The 23456-nt window shown below is 35.4% G+C and overlaps 1 protein-coding gene across 1 annotated transcript in view; it reads left to right on the forward strand.

Annotated features, from left to right (window-relative positions):
* Positions 1–2098: 2098 nt before the first annotated feature.
* The window catches only part of LOC129230012 (chitinase-3-like protein 1), a 31857-nt gene continuing 10499 nt past the window's right edge, over positions 2099–23456 (forward strand). The window contains exons 1-6 of the mRNA XM_054864397.1: positions 2099–2141; positions 6950–7052; positions 14550–14762; positions 17744–18000; positions 19145–19248; positions 22378–22501. Of these exons, the coding sequence (XP_054720372.1) occupies positions 6989–7052; positions 14550–14762; positions 17744–18000; positions 19145–19248; positions 22378–22501 (762 nt within the window). The 5' untranslated portion in view covers positions 2099–2141; positions 6950–6988. The remainder of the gene's footprint in view (positions 2142–6949; positions 7053–14549; positions 14763–17743; positions 18001–19144; positions 19249–22377; positions 22502–23456) is intronic.

The raw sequence follows: 23456 nt of genomic DNA on the forward strand, positions 1-23456 counted from the left end.
TAGTTATGGAAATACATGTAAGATTTACAAGAAAAAAACTTCGAGCGCGTCTCAGATAATAGATTTATTTGTAAACTAAACGCTGAACTAACGCTTTTATTGCTCTGAAAATTACATTGATGTGTAAGTTTTCTAATTCATTTTTACTCTTTACTCTTTTCTTAGTTATGTAGTACACGCGCCCCATGTTTTTCCTTTAAAATCTGACATGTGTTTTGATAGCTGTTAAAAATTCACCCTCACGAATTTTCCAGACATATTAACACATTTATTTATTTTTGTAATGGTAGTTATGGGCAGGGCTGCGTTGTCGGAAGAAAAATTGCCGACTCTGACTCTTGGATTTTGAAACGTCCGACTCCAACTCCGTTTTTTTTTATAATGTATTTATTTATTTATTTCAAATTCCCCTTGTTCATGTGAGGGGGGGGGGAACCCCTAAACAGGAATTGAAATATTAAATTTTTTTAATGAAATTTTCGAGTTGTATTTTATTGTAAACCTAAGATGTATACAACGTTAGAAATTCAGCTTGAAAATCAAATTATCCAAAAGTTACGATTTCCAAAGTGAGATTACTTAAAAATCCCATTAAAAAAGAGTTGACTAGGATTAATTTGCTTCCCTTTAATGTTTAACTAACAGATGTTGATCAAATCCTGTGCTTCCAATTTTTAAAAGCTGTAACTTGAGGGATTTTTTTTTTTTATTTTGCTTAGTCAAAAAACTTTTCTTGACAGGGGGCGGTCCCTCCACTTTTGGGTGACACCCATTTGATGAGTACCACCTCTACTTAATCTCAGAGCTTATAAAAATTGAAATACTTTAATTCTAAAAAATTTCCCCAATAATATCCACCTAAATCTTAAATTTCATCTTAAAAATTTCAACGAAAATTGAGAGGTTTGGTACACGTATGTCTGGTGCAAATTTTAGCTTTTAAGATAGCTACATTTCTTGGCTCAATTTTTAATTTTAGTTTTATTGGCAGCTTTAGAATTAACCTTAATAAGAAGATTTTAGGATTAACTACAATTATTGAGTGTTGTAACCAAGAAATCATGTACTGATTTTATTTTGAACTTTTTAGTGATAACCAAGCTTTCTTAGATGAAGTCTTTAGATTAAAAAAAAAAAAAACATTTATATTTTATAGGATCTTTTGGATTTGCCCTTTCGGGCCAAGCCAACACTTATTTCAATTTACCAAGCACCCTCAGAAGTTTCCCGACTTGCTCAAGCGATTCATACATTCCTTTTACTATTTCATAACTGAAATAGAGGTAAAAAATATATTATTTTTATTTGAAAGTGATTACTTAGGAAATGTTAGGCAACAAAACTCTTTGCTGACAGTCGCTATCACTTAAATAAAGTGAAAAATTAAGCAAACTAGGAAACGGCGTAGGTACCTGTTACAGAAACCTCGATAAACAATCAAGTCAGCTAGTTGCCACAATGACAAGCATTTTCTTATAAATAGCATGTAATCAAATTGATAGGTAGTCAGATTTTAAAAAATAAAAGGAGAGTCAGTGAAAGTTAAAGAAATAAAAAACCCGGAGTCGGAATCGACATGTTTTTGAACGACTCCGACTCCACAGCCCTGGTTATGGGTACTGTAAATTTTACTTCACTTAAAAACTCTTTCAAAATTACAGAAAAAATATGCTGTAAGTCCAACATTAGTGAAATTGTAATACAATACAGTGGTGTCATTGAAAAGATACCGATGTTCTCAAACCCGAATACTGTCCCAAAGACGATATATCGTAGACGATAATCTCTATAATACCTCCCTAGGGAGCCGCGCCCCACAGATTGGAAACACTGAGTCAAGGGTTAACTTCTTTTTCCAAGAAACTGTTCTGAAATTCACTTGAAGCACTCAACACCCTGATATTAGTAAGCGATATGACTGGATTAGCAATTACGGATCTGCGTTTCTCGCGGGAATCATTTTTGTATGACAACTGTAAATAGATATCAGTCAACTTGACAGATAGGATTTGTCCGACTTACATGTAATGGCAACGGAGGTATGACGACGACTCAGTGCTTTGACGGAAAAAACTATAAAACGCTGATTTAGTTTCATTTTGACCTTATTTGAATGAAGAATTCTGGACATGATATCTGAGGTAAGTTTTATTTTTAGCCGTCTCCTTACACTTCTTTGATGCAATTTCGTAAATCTTTTTGACTCGAATGGTTTTTCGAGACGATAGAGTTTCAGAGAATTTTGAAATGTTTTCTAGTAGTTTTATGAATTAAAGGGTTGTCGAAGCAGTGAATGAATACATCACAGTGAAGAATCAGTCCGCCTTTTTTTTTCCTTTCAAAAAATAACGTTTATTTATTTATTCATTTGTTTATTTATTTTTAACGCTGTACTCCTTACGGGAGGTGGACGGTAGCAAAAAAACGCATTCCACCTGCTACCTTCGACGTGCATGCGAAGAGCTTTGTTCATTTTAAATTGCTGAACAATTCATCTGCAGCGAAACCTCCGTGGTGCAAGCGGCTCCTAGTCGAGAGAGTGATATGTTTTTTAATATTAAATAAATAATTTTGAAAAAAGGCAGTAGCGGGACTGGCCGATTGAAGCTATGCTTTTATTGAACAACAGAAGCTTATAGTGTTGAAGGAATACTGAAGCAACAAATTGAATTAATAAGTTTCAGTAACTACGGTTGAATTCATCATTTCAATATTATAAGCTTAGACAGTCAATAAAATTATAGCTTCTGCCAACCTTTCCTGCTTGTGCCTTTTTATTTATGCATTTATTTTTGTTTTCTGGGTTGCAGACCCACTTCTCATTTGAACCCCAATAAAAACCTGAAGAACAAAACCATAAAAATTAACCCAGTTAAAAAGAAAAAAAAAAACTTATCATTAAAATATTTTTAGTTTCATGTGCCTGTAAACGTGCATTTTTCCAAGAGTGGGAGATAATGGGTGGGTGGGGGGGGGGCTTCGGAGTTGGATTGATTTTGCAGTCCGGAGTCCAGATTAAAAGAGTCAGAGTCAGGAGTCGAAGTTTTTAAAATTTCAAGAGTCGGAGTCGTTATTTTCCCTCAAAGTCCGCAACTCTGCCAGTGCTTGCAGAATCTTGGACTGATTTTGGGGAAAAAGTGTCAGTCATGTTTCCTCTGACTCCTCCCTCATCTCTATGAGAAAAGAAAAGAAAAGAAAAAAAAAATGTTCTACAGTTCCGTGCATGAACCAAGTTTGAAGAAAACCAGTGTTTTAAAGAACCCTCCGCCCCCTTCCTCCTTCCCCTCTCTCTCTGTCTATTGCGTCTCACTGAGACCGAGAGGTAACTATTAGAAATAAAACAGAAAAAAAAAACAAGTTTACTTAATAATGGGGTTGTTTTCTTCAATCAAAAGTATTACACTTAATCACTGAAATTGATAGAATAAGTAAAATAATAATAATATTAATAATAATAACATGGAGTGAGAAGAAAAAAACTTTCATTTTTTCCCAGCGCTTAATTTTGAATTATTTGTCCGATTTTTAAAATAAGGCGCTGTCTTTATGACGTCACAAATGATATACTTTGGCGCATCTGTCTACCGTGTTTCCACGTTATGATAATCAACGAGAATTAAATATTGCACTCTGCGAATGGCGTCAGTGAATGGCATTTTCTCATTTGTGTTGTCATGTGCAGAAGCGTAAACAACGAAATTGCACCGTTTAAAATAATTGTTAAAAAATATTAAACTTTGTCATATTATTTAAATGTAGTTAAAGCCAATGTTTTTAAGCATGCTCTTTCAGAAAAAATACTTTTAAAATTCTGAAACCGACCCAATTGTAACTTAAAAATTTCAATCAAAGCACAATAGTTTCCTTTAATTCTCTTCATACAAATATTGCTCTACTTTAGATGCACTTTATTTTTCTAAGGGTTGGATTACAGTACTACTGGTTCCTCTTTCTCAAAAAAAAAAGAAAAAGAAAAAGAAAAAAAAAAGCATCATTGCTGTAATTGTTCCGTGAGTCGACTAAGCTCCACAACCGCTGTTTTTAAGAAAAAACTTTTTGCTGCTCAAGCTTTAGAATGAGGTGTTGTTGTGAAAAAAAAATGTATACTGCTAGTTTGCAATGATTTTATGTAGGCTTTTATTAAAAATCACAATTATACATTTTTTAATGTGTTCATATAAAAGTATGTGGGATAGTATTTTTACTGAAAGTATACTTTTTTCTTGAGATTACTGTACTGGGACTCCGTAGTGAGAGAGAGAAAGGGGAAAAAAAAGAAAACCAATAACTCAGAGAAATCCTTGCGTCGATAAAGTTTGAGAACTATTGTATAAACTTGATTTTTTCTTTTTTTTTTTTATCTTGAGATTACTGCACTGGGACTCCGTAATGAAAGAAAGAAAAAAAAAGAGAACCCATAACTCTGAGAATTCCTTGCGTCTCATAGTTTAATAGGTTCCGTGAGAAGTTGGAAAACCGCTGTTTTAAAGGAACTAAATTTTCTTTATCGCCTTTTTTTTTTTTAATTGTAAATTGTAAAATGATATAAAATATCTACAAAACATTGATCTGCTTTTATTATACATTTTTCTAAATTTGGAAGTACGTTACTGGAACTTCCGTAAGAAAGGCTCTCATAGCTGTGGGGGTTCCGTAAGTTAACAAAGTTAGAAAGCTGCTGTTTCAAAGGAACAACATTTTTTATCATCAGATTTTTAGAATGAGACGTTATTGTCAGAAACAAAATGAGACAACGAGTTAATGTTATTTTAAAATAACTCTACGCAAATTGTTGTCAATGATACATTAATTTTTGAGCAATCACATTGCTTATTGTTCTCATTTGACTGTTTTGATCTCCTATGATTTTATTTTCCCCCGGCTTTCCTCTGCAGCACCACCGTCGACCGGGCCCTCCCGGTGCTGCTCCTCTAGCGAAAACCGTCTCCAGGTTGCGTCCATATCCTACACACACATGCATACATACACACACCTACACACACATGCATGCATACAGACACAAACACACACACACACACTCATGCCTGCACACAGACACAAACACACGACACATACATACACACACCTACACACATACCTACACGCCTACATACATACATACACTCGTGATTGTGAAAAACATAATTTGAATTCAAGACGTCAAAATTCAAATTAATTTTTCTTTAATTGTCTTCATACAAAATACCTATCAAACACTCATCTACTTTCCCGTGATATTTTTTTCTTTATGTTTTTTCTTGCTCTATTCTTTTCCTAAATGTAAAAACCTTTCATTTGCGGACAGTTAAAAGCATGTGATATATATATATATATATATATATATATATATATATATATATATATATATATATATATATATATATATATATATATATATATATATATATATATATATATCGCTCGTTTGGAAAAAGAGTGCCACAATAGGAAATTTTAAACTTTCTTTTTCTTTTTTTCGTTTAAAGGCCTTCAAAGGACGTTATCTTCTTTGGTAATAATGACAGATCTTTTGTTATAATATTAACCACTGGAGAGCACAGCAAATTTACTTTTCCTACAGCAAATTGCCTGAAGAGCTCAACTTCAAACGCTTCTCTTGTAAAATTTCATTTATTCGTATTGTGGCACTCTTCTCCCAAATGAGTGATATATATATATATATAGAAAAATATATATTTACGAACCGGTCAGGTTTTTCTCCTTTTTTTTCTTTATTGAAATAAAAAAATACAAAAAATAATCAAAAATCGACTCAGGGACCGTCAAACACTTGTGAAGAAAAAATTGTGAACGGCTGAGTTTCCTTTTTTTTTTTTTTTACAAAACAAATTAATTAAATAATTAATTAATACACAAACAAAACTTTAGTTGGTGTTAAATGTTAAATAACTGTAACAAAAATATTTAAATGATAAGTATAAGATAAGTAATTATTGTAATTTTGTAATATATCAGTAATTTTCGTTGCAGAAAAGTCATAGAGAACTACGAAAATTAAACGCAAGATTCAAGTAAATGATTTCGTATAGGATTTTATTTTTTCTCTTGAGTAAGGAATTTTTTTTTAACGTAGATGAGCAAAAATCTCTGAGAACCGATCAAGTTTTTTTCTGCGTTCCGGTGCCAGTCCGTCGGTTGAGAATCATTGCTCTGGTAGGTTTCCCTAAAAGAAAATAAACTTCAAAGCTCTGGGGGTTATATGAGTCGACGAAGTCTGAAAACTGCTGTTTTTTAAAGGAACTAAGTTTTTTATCGCCTAATTTTGAGAATGAGACGTTATTACAAGGAGAAAAACAAACAAAAAGAGACAACGTTTCACGGAAACGCATAAACAACCCATTCTGGCAAAAAGGGCAAGCACGAAAACAAAAGAACATCTTCACAATAAGTAGAGATTGGAAATGCTGTTCAACGCTCCCATCTTTTCTGCGGAATGAATTATGTATATTCCCCCGCGCGCGAACTTCTATAAATATGAACTTAACGACGGGTAACCAGGCAAATCGAATGGCCACCTCGGCAGCTCTTTCGGTCAATTCTCAAATTCCTAAGACCGAGTTTGGAATGGAACCCTCGCACGAGACGGGATTTCTCGTTTGATGCACTTTTTGGAAAAAAGTTTCGTCTCTGGTTTTTGTTTATTTTCCTCGAGCCAACACACAAAGATGAAAATGTTGCCGAAAACCACAAAGTCAAAGACCTGTCTATGTTTCTGATTACAGGATGTAGTTTTTTTCGGGTGATAAATTCCTTTGGGTTGTCGTTCTAAACTTTTCCGTGGAATTGAGAGGGGATTTTTTTTCTTCTTTTTTACTTCTTGGGTACATTTGAATGGGAATTCTCGGTAATCAACCATTTGCAGAGATTCGTTGAAGTACCTTATGACTCTTTGGGTGATGTTCGCTGACTGCTTTGTTTTCACTTGTAGATCCGACAGGTGTGACAGAAGTTCAGAGGACATTATACGATGGATGTTGCTAAGTTTTGTGTTTTGATGGTTTTGCTTCTCAGTTCCTCTACGGCTTATTCAAGTAAGTTAAATTTTATTGGAACAAAACTAAATCATTACTTATTATCTATATTTAAGTAAATTAAATGAGAATGCATTGCTTGGTATATTCAAGCAAAAGTCACTAAAATTTGATCATAACCTTAAGTTGATACTTAAGCAAAAATCACTAAAATTTAATAATAGCCTACTGTCAATATTTAAGTATGTCCTAAAAATTAAATGAGAATGCATTGTTTGGTATATTCAAGCAAAAGTCACTAAAATTTGATCATAACCTTAAGTTGATACTTAAGCAAAAGTCACTAAAATTTAATCATAACCTACAGTCGATACTTAAGCAAAGGTCACTAAAATTTAATCATAACCTACTGTCAATATTTAAGTATGTCCTAAAAATTAAATGAGAACGTACTGTTTGGTATATTCAAGCAAAACTCAGTAAAATTTAATCATAACCTACCCTCGATACTTAAGCAAAGTGAATAAAATTTAATCGTAACCTACCGTCGATACTTAAAAGTCATTAAAATTAAGTCCTTCGTATCGTCGATGTCCAAAGAAAAGTCACTCCAGTTCAGCAATTCCAGTTTTTATATGAAGTACATTTAACATTTTTAGTCATTATGAAACTATAGTAAAAATTATTTAATAGATTCTTTAATTCTACCGAAGATTATTTGATATGGTTTTTCAAATATAGAATTGAGGCAGTGAGAAGCATAGAGATGTAGGTGCCAAAGTTAAAAATATACAGATAATCATTACAAATAGAAGGTGAATTTCTCCTCTGTCTTGGGGCAAGAGAAGGTACTAGTAGTCCTGGTAGTTGCTGCTCTACAGCATGATTTAGAAAAACATTCAATGAAAGCCTACCTAGGACAGCAACTTTAAACGCGTTTTACTCAAAACTTGAAAATGTCCACTTACATTCCTATGCTTTTTACTCCCTCAGTTGGTATATCCAATGAAATAATTAATTGGAAATTCTAATTGAATGAACAAGTACGTCAAATAGGTTTTTAGTGTTTATTGACCTCAGCTTGTTAGTCAACAATATCTGATATTTAGGTTGAGTTAGAATGATAATGGGTGTAAGGCAAAATATTTATAATTTAGCTAAGCATGAATTTGTGCGGTACTGTAGGCTCTCATCAAGCGTACTAGTTGCGCAACAATACACTAAAACATATTAACCCCTAGGAAAGCACAAAAAAGTGTTCACTGATTCGAACTGCTGTTGAAGTGATAATGATTGTGGCTTACGTCAGTTCCCATTACGCTGATTGGACAAGAAGCCAGAATTTTCTCACAGGAGGATAGGGGTTGTTTCATAACAGTTCGTACATGTAGTTGATTTTCTTCTGGTAAATCCATCATAAACGTTGAATGTTACTAATGTAAGTCATTTTAAGTTACTTTGAAGCAAGTTACACAAGCCTTTTGACAAAAGTTGATGCAGAATTTAAAAAAAAAAAAAGTAAATCTTTCTGTTGAAGTTAAAATTTATGCAGTTTTGATTTATTTTGCTGATGTTTTCACAAAGTCTTCAGTTACTTGAATTTAAGTCTATCTATCCTTAAATCATTATCATTCTTACCCCACTATTTCGTGTAGTTTTTTATGCTTTAAATGAGAAAAATGACGAATAGTATCTAACAAATATTACATCAAATTGTACTGCCAATTGAAATTATTAAATTCAAAACAGTGTATACTATCTACCTGATATGTGCTGAAAAGCATCCGCAAATGATAAAAATCCAAATGTTCAGAACTCAGCCAATGGGAGACTCTAATGAACGCAGAACTAGTTTTTGGAAGAAAAATGGAGTAGGTATCTCGAAGAACGGTATATGTTACAAAATTAAACACAGATTAGTAACTCAAGGGAGCAAGTGCATTACTTTGGCTAGGGAAAAACTGAGGCACAGGACAGATCCCGAGTCACGTGATTCTACTACGGCAAATGGAGGACGTCAAGGTGCCTATGTTGATCTACGTTTTGCGTGATACTTGAGTATCCGGTACCAGTTTCTTTCCAATTCTTTACTTAAAATTTAAAAAAAAAGGAGCGACGGGAACTTAAATAATATCTTAATGAGTTTGAATTAAATCTGCCTATTTTTCCATGTATCAACATCCAACATTAATTTTGTTAAACAAGCTTTAGGGGAATTATTCCCATTTAAGGGACAACATGAATGAGAGTGAACATGAATGGCAGTGAGAAACAAAGGGATGTTCGTTCCAAAATTAAAATTTTGGAGATAACCAGTATAAATGGTAGGTACATCTCTCCTCTGTTTTGGTGCAAGAGATAGTGCTAGTAGTCGGAGTCGGACTTATTTTGGAGTAAAGGAGTTGGAATGGAGAGTCAAAGGTTTAAAGTTTGAAGAGTCGGAGTCGAAATCGGTCATTTTTCCTTCAAAGTCCGCAACTCTCCAGTGCTTGCGCAGTCGGAGTCGAACTGCTTTTGGGGTAAAGGAGTCGGAGTCGAAGGCTCTAAAACTTCCGGAGTCAGTCATTTTGCCTCCTAATCCGAATTCCTGCCGGTAGGTGCAGCTATATAGCAATACTTCGAAAAACTTTTCAATGAAAGTCTACCTAGGACCGGAACTATAAAAACGCGTTTTACTCAAAACTTTCAAAAACCCGCTTACACCCCTTTGCTTCTCACTGCCTCATGTGTTGTTGTGTGGGCTGTTAAAACCCCGATATAGATATATGGTTAACCATGACAATAAGGTTTTATTACGTTCACTTTCTTGTTGTTACATATTAAATACAGTGAAATCACGTTTCCTTATGGGTCATTCTCCAGAATAAGAACTTTTGAGCGAAAATATTTTTCATTTTCAAAACCTTGTTTTTCTTTTCTTTCTTTCTTCTTCTTTTTTTTAATTCTTTCATGAAAGTATTACCAACTATAACTTACTATAAATAACGCCCCAGCCAAGTTCCAATTATTCAATTATTTTACTCATAAATTTAAAAAAAAAAAACCGCGGTTGACAGAAAAAAAAACTTGTAGTGTTTGAAAATAAGGCCAATTTAATATATAAAAAAAGAAATATATATATATATATATATATATATATATATATATATATATATATATATATATATATATATATATATATATATATATATATATATATATATATATATATATATATATATATTGTTAATTGTGCAAATAATGAGATATTTTAATGATTAGTGTGAATCTAATATTAAGCTCTCTTAACTAAAGTACGGCTTAAATTTTAGCAATCCTTTCAGTTCAAATTTGTGTTGAAAATAGTATAGTATTTATATATTTCCAAATTAGTAAGTTGGCAAATACACTGGTAATTTATAATTTTTGGTAGACTGTCTAAAATTGAGGTATTTCCTCTCGATCATTTATTCTCATGTGAGAAATAATGACATTGATTAGGTCTTTCACGGAAGTGAGATTCACGGAGGCGAGGAATTTTCCATTAATATAGACCTAATTGATACATTTTTCAGGGAAAGAAATTTTTTTTGCGTTGCTACAATCTGCACATGTTAAGCATGGGAAAACATGTGCACTTCTTTTCTTACATTAATGTAGATATATTCCTGAAATTCAAGTTCACGGAGGTGAGAATTCCCGATGACCACACTTGGTTTTTGAAACAAAATCTATCAAATCTTGCTTTCCAACCAAAATCTCACAACTTTTTTTGTGGCTGAAAAAAAAACAAAGGGGCTCCCTTGTATCGCGGGAGATAAAATGTGATATCATTATTGCCATTTGTTAATGAGAAATGGCATTTTGTGTTTGGGTAACGAGGTGAGAATTTGTTGAGTGACGTGATTCCTCATCCTTCTAAAACGAACTAAAATACAATTTTTAAAAAATGTACTGAAAACAATTAGTATTTGACACACTTGTCGGAGAAAGAATAAAGAAATAAAATTACATCCCACATCTGAAACTCATCAACAGTGTTGCCAGATTGGGGGAAATTTCCCCATTTCGGGGAAATCTGGTGCTCTCTGGGGAAATTTTGGGGAAATGGGTTTTGAGGGGAATTCTTTGGGGAAAAATATTTTCCTTGGGGAAAACCTGGGGAAAAAAAACTTCGGGAAAAAAAGATTTTTTTTCGTATTTTAATTCGCGTCAAGAAGTAGTGGGAACATTGTTTGTATCAAACAGCGTTGGGTTAACTTTGCTCAACTTTATGGAATTCGCATTTCGCATTATGTGGAATATTATGCTACGGAATTCGCATTGATGTTTTGCGTGAGTAACTAGTTGATACGTGAAACAGGTAAAAATAAGTGTGATGAAGAGTGTTTTTGGATAAATATATACAAAAATCATAGTTTAAATATACATACAGAAGCGGAGTAGTAAATACGAGTAGAAAAAAAAATGGTTATTTCTTATCTCTCGGTCAGGTGCTTGTGTTTATGACTAGTGGGACTCGCAGGGCTTTGCCCGTAGAAAATTGAAAGGTCTTTTGGTCCCCCTGTATATTTACAAATAATGCATGATGAATTTCTCACCAATTGGCTTGCCCACGTTACGATTCCACGTCATGATAACTTGGTAATTTACTCATCCATCTTATGATAATTTTGCTCGGGAAAATGTTCTTAAAATTGTAATAGAAAATGAACAAAATCAAACTTTCAAAAATCGCTTAAAGGTGCACACCCCCATGCTACAAACTAATTCTTTGTCAAATTTCATGAAAATCAGCCGAACGGTCTTGGCGCTATATGCGCGTTAGAGATCCTGACAGACAGAAAGAGATCCGGACAGAGAGATATCCAGACAGAGAGACTTTCAGCTTTATTATTAGTAAAGACAAAGAAAAATAAAGATAAAGAAGACAAAAAAAAAAGCGAAAATGTGAAAAAAAAAAAGTTGGGGATTTTTATAAGAAAATTGGGCTGTTTGGGGAAAAAAAAAATTCAAGAGACAAAAATATTAGATTAAGTCGATTCATTTTATGAAAATATTAGTGGCAAAATAATTTTTGAATTTGGGGAATTTTGGTAGAAAACATCGCTTTTTGGAGAAAAGTTGGAAGGGAATTGGGGAAATCTGGATTTGACCATCTGGCAACACTGCTTATCAATGTGACCTGGTGTCATGTATTGCCCATCTTACGTGAGGTACGTTACCCTCCATCTCTGTTTGAACTTACATGCATCATAATTGGCGTAACAAAGCACTAAAAAAATAAAGCACGAACGTGTAGCTAAACGTACATATTTAACAGCCGAAATGAATTAGTTAACATTTGAAGATAAGAATGTTCACTTAACCGCAAATTAGAAGTTGTAGAATTTTATAACAAAACAACAGCAAACTAATTACGTGAGCTTATAAAAATACCTGCATTCCGACAGTGACTTTTCAGCTGTGAATTTGAACGATGTTAAGTATATCCGCGACATTAGTCGCGATTTTTTTCTCTATTCTATTTAGAGATATTTGGCTGAGCGGAATTACCCGCTGAGCGTCATTACCCTACTTTGCCCTATTCATTCCTACCGCCCCCCTTTGTTTTTGTTTTTAGTGTAGTGTTGCAACACATGGAGCATTCTTTCTGATTTTTATGAGAAAGAATACCGAAAAGAAATGCATATTCTAAATTAGGCGTCAGAATTGCTTGCATTATTGTTTCAGATTTATCTTCTAATTGTTGAACCTTGTTTTATGTCTTGCGAATGAATAAATCAACAACATGGCTTTCATTCAACACATTGCACAATTGGAAAATAATGGATGGCAACCTTATCCACGCTATTATCTAAGCTTAATATATATCCCGACCTTCTCAAACTCGGTGTACGACCATGATTTTTGCGTGGATTTTCGTTTAATTTCATTGCAAATGGCGGCGCTCCGCCTGCAGCGATGGAATGCCATTCCGTGCATACGAATCCAGTGCAGTTACCATAAAATAGAATGAATAAAGTAAATTTCAAGTTTCATAGAATCTGTGGGGAGCATTAATTGTGTTTCCCTCCTTCAGAATTGTATTTGTTTTTCCGCCTTGATCTATGTTTCTCTGGAAAGCTGAAAGAATACGCATTATCAAACATAAACTTAAAAAATATCTGAAATTTCTGTAATGAGTTTATCCGAAGTTTTATCAAGCTACAGGGAGAGGAAAAAAAAATTCGACAAGCATCCTGAACTTCAACAAACAATACTATAATTGGTGCAAATTTAACTTGGCACCATCATAATGTTGTGATTAAGATCAGTGTAGCCTTCACAATGCTATCAGGCAAAATTTGTCCCAACTAGAATCAACCCTAGAGCTACAAACCGGGATACATATCTACCCCAGGTTTAGGTAAACTGATTTTTGAGCACTTTTAGCTAGATTTTGGAGCATTTTTAACCAGGTTTTAGCTATTTAAACCATATTTTCACCAACTAAACCTTGAATTGCTCTTCACCATTCTCTTTGCATGAAAATAAATAAGAATTTCATTTGCAATGCATTGAGCAAAAATCGATTTTGGAACACTTGTAGCATTCAAAAGTTGGGGTGTAAAGTCTCAAGAAGACAGATTGATTAAAAATACACATTCAACATAGCGCGAATTTATCTTTTGATGATGGGGGGGGGGGGAATTGGTCACGGTAGTTCCTACATGTTTATGAACCATCATACTGGGATTAGAAACAGCGTTGAAGTCACGGACTTAAGTTTTTTTAGGAAAGGTTGAAAACAGTTGTTTCAAAAGGTGGCCTATAGGTCTGATACACGGCTCCATAACGACTGATGAAAACTTGTCAGAATGGCTCGTCACTGCAACGGTCGGTGCATTGACATGGCGACACATGTATTGCAACTGCAGGTCGTTAACTTCAACAACTGCTTTGAAACTTTCTCAGAAACTAAAATGTTGAGGTAAATCGTGCCCATGTAACAATTTATAATTATTTGTTACCTTTTATACATATGCAGCGGGGCAGTGTTGCGTTGTGACCATCTGTTCCATCTTACTTGTTACCGTCTTCTCTAACCCCCCCCCCTTAAAATTTGACGCCACATTTTCCGATCACTCTGTATATCGAGATATTTATGCTGAAGTTCTTTTTTGAGGGGGGGATGATGATGTAATCCCTCATCAGAAAAAATGCGCTAATTTTCGTAGCCTGCTTGAAGTTACATTTCACTAAAGTCAGTGACTGTTCACCCAATTGTTTACCTGTAGTGTCAAGTCATTTATTATTACCATGCTTTGCCAAATAGCACGGGAGAATTGGTGCCCTTCGCATCGGAGGGCCGAAAGATAGCGGTTCTAACTTCTAGCCCTCATGTAGACTGTTATAAGTCTGCAAGTATAAATTCTGAAATCATATTAATGAAGTCGACGGGTTAGACTAAATAAAATTGCTTTTGAAAACTGAGGTGAAATCTCGTCAAATATAAATTTAACGATAAGAATTCACTTGGCTCAATTTTACCTCAGTAATCGAAATGCTTCCTAAATATTTATTGATTTATTGCAGGAAGTTTCTCCAAGAGCTCGAAGAAGCACTACAACGTGGTGTGCTATCTCGGAAGCTGGGCCAATTACCGTCAAGGGGACGGAAAATTCGTCATCGAAGATATCGACCCAAACCTCTGCACGCACCTGATCTATGGATTCGCCAAATTAGGTTACGACAATAAAATAGCAGCCTACGACCCATATCTGGATCTGAAAGAAAACTGGGGACTTGGTAAGTATTTTTTCTCTGCTCTCTCTCTCTCTTTTTTTTTTTTTTTTTTTTTTTTTTTTGAAGTGAAACTTTTTATGCGACGGTTTTGAAATCCTGATTGGCAAATTTTTTGTGCGACGGAAGGGACGTAGTTGTTTTTTATTAGTTGCAAAAAAAAAAAAAAAAAAAAAAAAACACGAAAATAGTAATTATAGAGTTGAAATACTTTCTGTTTTTCAATTGTTGCCAAAAACAGTGAAAAATAATAGTGGTGATGAAGTTAGTTTTGATAATAGATTTAACAAATTAATTTCAAGGCTGAACTTCAACAAACATTCTGTACCTCAGAGCCAGACTAGCGAAAATACAAAAATAACGATTTTCATTTTAGTAGTGCATTGCACACTGGTGCAAGAAATTAAGAGAATTTTCAGACTTAGTCAATTATTTCCAAAATCACTGGACTGATTTTAATGAAATTTGATATGTACATACATTGAAACAGTACAAAACAAATAACCGTCCAAAGTTTAAAATTCTTGCTTCTAAGTTTCCTGCTTCTATCCACATGAACGTAGGACAAGGGGTGCTGTTAGCCCTGAGTTAATTTTAATGGATGTTAACACAAGGCCACATAGAGCTCTTCTGGTCGACGAATTTCCTGAAGGGGAGGATGTTCAATGGATGGATTGGCCAAGCAAATCTCTAGACTCCAGTCCTATATAGTATGTCTGGGACTCTCTTGGGAGAGCAATAGCAACTCGTAACACCCCTCCGAGGACCCTCCATACCCTGAGAACGGCGTTGTTGAACGAGCGGAAACGATTGCCCCAGGATCCCATAAACTGCTTCATTTCAAGCATGAAGTCACACTGCGAGGCCTATATGTCTGCTAGAGGAGACCATACCCCTACTAACCCATTTTTTTTTTGTTGTTTAATTTTTCAACCGCTGTTTCATACCCTCCGACTCGAACGAGTGCTATTTATAATCATGCGTGTGTATTTTAAATTTCGAACGGTTACTTGTTTTGTATTGTTTCAATGTATGTACATACCAAATTTCATTAAAATCGGTCCAGTAGTTTTGGAGATAATTGACTAAGTCTGAAAATTCTCTTAATTTCTTGCACCAGTGTATATAGAATCCTATTCCGCAAAGAACCATACAACCGTAACTCTAAAAAAAAAAAAAATGTAATTTGAATTCTGAAATTTTGAATTTAAAATTTTTTTTTTCTCAATCACGAGTTGCTACAAAACCCATTTGAGTTCTTGTTTCTAGAAACGGCTCCTGTCCCCCCAAACCTCCTCCCCTCCTGGACGGTTACGTGTGTATAGTTGTGTGAGTGTGTAGGCGCGCGTGCATGCATGTGTAGGCTTGTGTGTGTGCGCAAACCTGTGTGTATCTACGTGGAGTGTATGTATATGCATAAAGGCGTGCGTGAGTGTCTGTTGGACATGGACGCAACCGCCCAGGAATAGCGGATTCCCGGGGATAGTGTTCGGGACCCGAGAAGGCACTCCTGCAGAGGTTGGTCGACGGTGGTACTGCAGAGGAAGGCGAGGGGGAAAATAAAATCAGCGTAACGTCAAGGACAGTCAAATGAGAACAATAAGCAATCGTGACTTCCAAAAAAAAAAAAAAAAAATCCTTTGTAATTATTTGCCAGTGTTAAAAGAGCGCAAGTCCCATCCTTTGTATGCAACACGCAAACGTTTTCCCTCTTTCCTGTAAAGTAGCGATTATGTGTCTTACGTTAGTCTGACTTTGAGGCACAGGTTTGTGGATTTTGGCAGCCTAAACTTTTCAAAGAATGCTGGTTTTCGAAGATATCTTTGATTCAAGTCGAGTTAATAAAAGCGTAATCCACATTGCTTAAGTTCAGCCTAAAAATTAATTTGTTCACTTTTATTGACAAAAACAACTTTATCATTACCAATATGGGGCCTCCGTGGCTATGTGGTAGAAGCTTCGTCTTCTAGTCGGAGGTTGTGGGTTCGATTCCCGCCGAAGCTCTGGTTGTTATTTCCTTCTCTTGTGTTGTAAATCTTTCCCGTGTGTGTCCAGAGGCAAGGTGTTTTGCACGTAGCCCTTTTTGCATGTGAAGTTGTTTAGCTTCGGTGTAAATAAATAAAAATTACAATTATTTTTCATTGTTTTTGGCACCAATTAAAAAGCGGATTTTAAGAATTGTTTAGTTTTCTCGTTGTGTATACTCTATTTTGTTTATTGAAATATACAATTTTGTAGTGAATATGCCTACTCAGGCGCAGAAAGAACAGGAGTGTGGCGTGAGAGTAAACGTGTGATTCAGAAAAAAAAAGAAAAGATAAAAGTGTCACTTCTATCGTGTGTCTTTAAGACACGCATTTTTTTCCTTAATATTTTTAAAATAAGAATAAAAATCATAATGCACAAAAAAAAAAAAACCTAATGCACAAGACGTTTATAAAGTCTTGTTTTGATAAAGAAAATTTATTTAAAGGAAACACATCAAGATTTATGCATAATTGTTTTTTTTTTATTCTTATTTTAACAAGTCCCCCCCTCCCTCCCCATTCGTACAATATTAGCAAAAGTTAAAGCAAATACCGTGCCTTCAGCCCTGCAACGGCTATTTCAGATTGACGAGACCAAGCAAGAGCGAAAGAAAGTTTTGGATACTGTAACGAGCGGTTCGACAGTTTCTTGCAATTCTTCCCCAATTCCGGCAATAAATTATTCCTCTATCCTTACATTTCGAGGTGGAGACACTCTATTATATACATACGGACTTCTCGCAGGTGTGTTAAATAGCTACCAGTATGAAGATCCACTCATCTTCTTTATCAGGAGTCTTTTTGCATTCAGCTCTGTTATGGCTATTTCAGACTGACAAGCCCAAACAAAAGCGAAACTGCAGCTTCTGGGTGCTGTAACGAGCTGTTCAATATTTGCTCGCATGGCATGAGTAATTTAAAGCTGGACAAAAATTGATTTAATTGCATTCAATGTTTAAGGTGCTTATGAGAGATTCAACAACCTGAAGAAAAAGAATTCTCACCTGAAGACATTGCTGGCCATCGGCGGATGGAATGAAGGTTCGACGAAGTATTCGAACATGGCGAGGACGGCCAGCAGCAGGAAAGTCTTTGTCGACAGCTGCGTCGAGTTTCTTACGAAGTACGGATTTGACGGCCTGGATATGGACTGGGAATATCCGGCAAATAGGGGCGGTAGCCAGGAAGATAAAAAGAACTTCGTGCTATTGTTAAGGGTGAGTTTAATTCTAATCATTTAATTAACTTCAGTAAATCTAAAGTTCTACTTCTATACAACGGAGGGCTAGCCTGTCGCCCTCCCGCCTGTGCGCCTCGAACTTTATTCCCTGAAACCTGTGCGCCCTCGTTTCCCCCCTCCCCCACCCTCAAACCTCTGCGACTGTTTTCTTTCTTTTTTTTTTTTTTTTTTGCTCCTTCGAATCTGGGTACCTTTTAGAAGTCAAGGTTGACCCCCTCTAGGGGGCCGGCCCCTCCCGCCTCCGCTTCTATCGTGTGTTTTTATCCGGGGTACCCCCCTAAGGGCAAGGGCGCACCCCCTTAATATCGCAGAGACCCACCCCCAAATCAAGAGCCACCCCCAAAAATGAGAAAAATACCCCTCAAAACACCCCCCTAAAAATTTCAATAGCGCAGAGTGCGCCATGACCCCCCCCCCCCCTAGGTGGGCACCCCTGCTTTATCGGCATACTGTAGTTCTTTTCCCATAATGTCAATGTATGCAATAGTTGCCAAATAGGAAAATCTTTTTGCATCATTTTGTATGCTGAAAGAGCTGAGGTGGGTCTGTTGGGGATGTTTTTTTCCGCGTATGATACTGAACAATCCTTTAATTTTGTCTAAATACTACATCGCTCTTTTTTTTTTTTTTTTTTGAGCAATCACGACTGCTTATTGCTTTCATTTGACTGTTTTGATGTGCTATGATTTTATTTTCCTACCAGCACCCTCTGCAGCATCACCGTCGACCGGCCGCCTTACGATGCTGCTCCTCTAGCGAAAACCGTTTCCAGGTTGCGTCCATATCCTACACACACGCGCATAGATACACGCACATACACACACACACACATACATACAGACACCTACACAAACACATATGCCTACACACACATACACATCCCCCCCACACACAAACTCTCATACACACAACTACCCACACACTCATACCTGCACACAGACACAAACACACATGCCTACACACATACACATACTCCCTACACAAACACACATACCCCCCACACACAGATAAACACACACGCCTACATACACACACACACGCGTGATTGCGAAAAACATAATTTGAATTCAAGAGGTCAAAATTCAATTTTTTTTTTTAAGTATACATATTTTTAATTTCAGGATTTGAAAGAAGCATTTGATCCTCGTGGCTTATTGCTGACAGCAGCAGTATCTGCTGGAGAAAGCACTATTGATTCTGCTTACGATATTCCTGCTTTAGCAAAGTAAGTTTTTGTTCTGTTAAGTATACGCTCTGAAAAAAAAGAAAGTAAAGTATCCATACGTATTTATGCGCATATGAATACTTATTTTTTTATTGCAGTCTTTGAATCTGAAATGACCAGAAATAATTGCCGCATAGATTTATTTTTGAGCAATCATGATTGCTTATGGGTTTCATTTTGCCTAAAACTTGACTGAAATCGCTATCTAATTTATTATTTTTGTTATTAGATATAATTATTAAATGAATTTAAAATTTTAAAAATTCACTACTTTATTTAACTTTAAACGCTTACATATAGCAAAAATGAATGAAGCTGTTCTCGTTGAGCGGTTGGCATAACCAATGGAATTATCGAACTATTTTGAATTTCAGTGGTACTTTTTTTTCCTTGCATAATTTGTTCGTTTAGTGAAATTTCCAAATTCTAATGGACTTTTTAGAATGATGGATTAGCTTATAGCAGAGCAGTCCTTTTGAATTAGGCTTAGATAAAAAAAAAAAATTAAGGTCAATCTCAATGGTCTAAGCAGATGTATCCCAAAGTGTGGTACACGTACCCCCAGAGGGACGGAGAGATGGTTTTTGGGAGTTCGCTTTGAACCTGGATAAGACAAACATAATAAGGGAAAACCAGAAGTGTCAAAATAAGCAATTTTTTTTAAGGTGGAATGTATCCTGTTTTAAGATATCTAAGTTTTTCAATATGTCTTGCCTTTTCCCTTAAGTCAAAAAAAAAAAAAAAAAAAAAAAAAAAGTAAAGTAAAATTTAACAAGTTTTTGTATGTGGAAACCAGGGAATCTAATTATATGATCGTCTTACATTACTGTTCAGCACAAAGGTATTTATTTATCTTAATAGTAAGGTGTTTTACTTTTCATTTTTAACCCCCGAAACACAAAGGAAGGGGGTTATAAGTGTAACGTGTCTGTGTATCTAGATGTATCGTGTATCTGTCTGTGGCACTCTAGTGCCTAAACGGATGGACCGATTTTGAAAAAAAAAAAAATTGTTTGAATGAAGAGTTGATCGAGAGTTTTCTTGGCTAGCTTGTATCTTTGGATGACATCAGTTAACGAAGATATTAATTAAAAACCTCTGAAAGGTTTTTGCGATTATTACAGTGAAAACATAGTTAAAAACTTTAAAATACCAAAATAAAGAGAATTTTTTTCCGCGTCTGGCGTCTGATAGAATGTTTCGAACTTCCCTGTTTCATAGAATTCGAATTATAACGTGTTTTTAAAGCAGTGGCGGATCCAGCCGATTGTTTTGGGAGGGGCCATCCGAAAATTTTAAACAAACTCCGAACTCCCCAGAAATTTTATTAAAATGAAGTTTTAAAAACTCAATTTTCGGTGTATCGAGACATTAGATGAGGTTATGGGATTTAGGAATCTCCTTTGAAAATTTTCAAAATTTAAATTGCCGAGTAATTTTTGAAAATTAGGAAACTAAAAACGCATTTTGTCTGTTTTTAATGATGTACCGAGAAAGGTCCGGTTTCAGATGCTGGCCCCAAAATAGTTTTTGAAAATAAAGCTTAGAAACCAAAATATTCTGTCATTATGAATGCTCTTATAGCTCTTCAGCTGTCCATCCCAAGAATGCACCTTTAGGTAATGTTTGCTTACATTTAAGGAAGAGTGAAGGTGCTTAGAATCCTTCCTTCCTAGAAATATTTTGCATTTGAGTCTCTAAAAATTCGATTTTTAACTATATTTATACATATTTTAGAAAGGGATGGAAAATTCGTGAGCTCCTCCAAAAACCTCCTTTTAAAGCTATCATCACGGTATAAACTAGGGAGGGAGGGGGTCCTATCAAAGATCGTTTGTAATTGAAGTTTCAAAAAATTTCATTTAAGTTGCTTTTAAGCAAATTAACTGATAAGGTCTGGATAAACTAGTTTCCGTTCACATTTTTTCCAAATAAAAGACTTAAAATGCTATTTTTTGCTGCACATCAAGGCATTTGTGAAAGGGCATGGGAAAAGGGGGTTCTCTCCCTAGTTTCGAAATTAAAGCCATAAAAACGAAAATTTAAGCTCTCTTCGGTCTTATGAACAATAGGTATACTCTGAGAACAGCAGCATTTAGAGATCGTCCAAGTGTCTGTAGTTGGAATAAAGAAATAATGTAAAAGATGGAGAAAATTTTTGGAAATAAACGTTTTGTTTTGAGGGTAGGGATATAATTTATCTCCCAATTAAGGCCTATGCTTCTTTTTCAGTAAAACACACGTGTTAAATTTTGTTATCTTCTCATATTTTTTTTTTCTTTTTTTTTCTTAAAAAAATTCCTACAATCACAAGGCTTTGGGAGGGGCCATGGCCCCCATGGCCCCCCTCTAGATCCGCCTCTGTTTTAAAGCAGATTTTAAAAGCGGCTAAGCCTTTATTCACGCGATTGATAACCGAATTCATTGTTGGCTGACAAGGAAATAAAACGCAATGATTTAAAATTTTCTATTTAATAGCAAAAAATACTTGACATGGATTTTCTTTACTAATAATAAAGCTGAAAGTCTCTCTGTCTGGATAGCTGGATCTCTCTCTTTCTGGATATCTGGATCTCTCTCTGTCTGGATATCTGGTTTTCTCTCTCTCAGGATCTCTGTGACGCGCATAGCGCCTTGACCATTCGGCCGATTTTCATTAAATTTGGCACAAAATTGGTTGTAGCATGGGGTGTGCACCACGAAGCGATTTTTAGAAAATTCGATTTTGTTCCTTTTCTATTCCAATTTTAAGAACATTTTACGGAACAAATTATCATAACGTGAACGAGTAAACTACCAAATTATCATAACGTGGAACCGTAACATTGGCGAGCAAACGGGGCAAAAAATTGAAACTGCTGCCCTTACCCATCCTCCTTCAAGTTTTCATATCCAGTTCCAACGAAAGGGGTGAGTTTGCCGCCGCCAGAAGTTTCCGCCCGGGCAAGGGCCTCCGCTTGCTCCCCCCGAAATCCCGCACTGATGGTCTTGTTTGTTTGTGCAATCCAAACAAAACCAATGACATGCAACTAAAAAAGTTTTGTTTTGAAATTAATTTACTACAGTGTCTTATTTCTACGGTTTCTCTGGTTTTTACGGTACTTAATCATTTCTGATTATACTTTTCAGGTATCTTGATTTGATTAATCTAATGGCGTACGACTTTCACGGAGGCTGGGATACTGTCACGGGTCACAATGCTCCTCTATATCCCAGATCGTCTGAATCTGCTGCAAACAAAAAACTGAATGTGGTAATTATTATTAAAATATTTTGTTGCAGTTTTGGAAGATTGTGATATTTTTCCTTAGTTCTCTCAGTATTCAGCTATTTTTTAAAAATATTTCTTTCCCTCATTTCCCTGTTTTTCGAAGGTTTTCCTTCATTCAAATTATTATTCAGTGCTTCATCTCAACTTTCCGCAACAATTCTTTTATTAAAATTTATAGCGTGAAGAAAATCATTGAGACGAAAAATCTGTTGCCCTTTTTTTTTTCTCGAATATGAACAAGTAAAATTCTTGCTTTTGTTTTAAAGGCTTTGTCTGTGATCGGGGGATTTTAAATGTTTACTTTTTGGTTATTTTTCTGCAATCTGCCGCAAAATTTTATTGATTTTTTTTTTTTTTTGTTCAAGCCTGAATGTTGAACACGCGTCACTTGACATAACTTTTATTTTCGAGGTAGACCGTGCAAAGCCGGGCGATGCAGTTAGCAATAGTTTAAACTGTGAAAGATTAATATGATGATTAGTCCTATACATCGTATCAAGTAGCGGTTAATGTGCTGACTGCACCTGAACATCAAGTAGGTCGTCAATAAGAAGAAAGAGTGACCATTGGCTAGTTGAATTACTGCTTTTCACTGATTCTTTAATTGCATCAGACTTATCTTTATTACTAATAATAAAGCTGAAAGTCCCTCTGTCCGAAGGATGTCTGGATGTCTGTAGGATGTCTGTGACGCGCATAACGCCTAAACCGGTCGGCCGATTTTCATGAAATTTGGCACAAAGTTAGTATGTAGCATGGGGGTGTGCACCTCGAAGCGATTTTTCGAAAATTTGATGTGGTTCTTTTTCTATTCCAATTTTAAGAACAAAAAATATCATAAGATGGACGAGTAAATTACGAAATTATCATAACGTGGAACCGTAACATGGGCACAAGCCTATTGGCGAGATACGAAGTAATCATAACGTGGAACCGT

The sequence above is a fragment of the Uloborus diversus genome, chromosome 9 (genome assembly GCF_026930045.1).
Source record: "Uloborus diversus isolate 005 chromosome 9, Udiv.v.3.1, whole genome shotgun sequence".
Taxonomy (NCBI): domain Eukaryota; kingdom Metazoa; phylum Arthropoda; class Arachnida; order Araneae; family Uloboridae; genus Uloborus; species Uloborus diversus.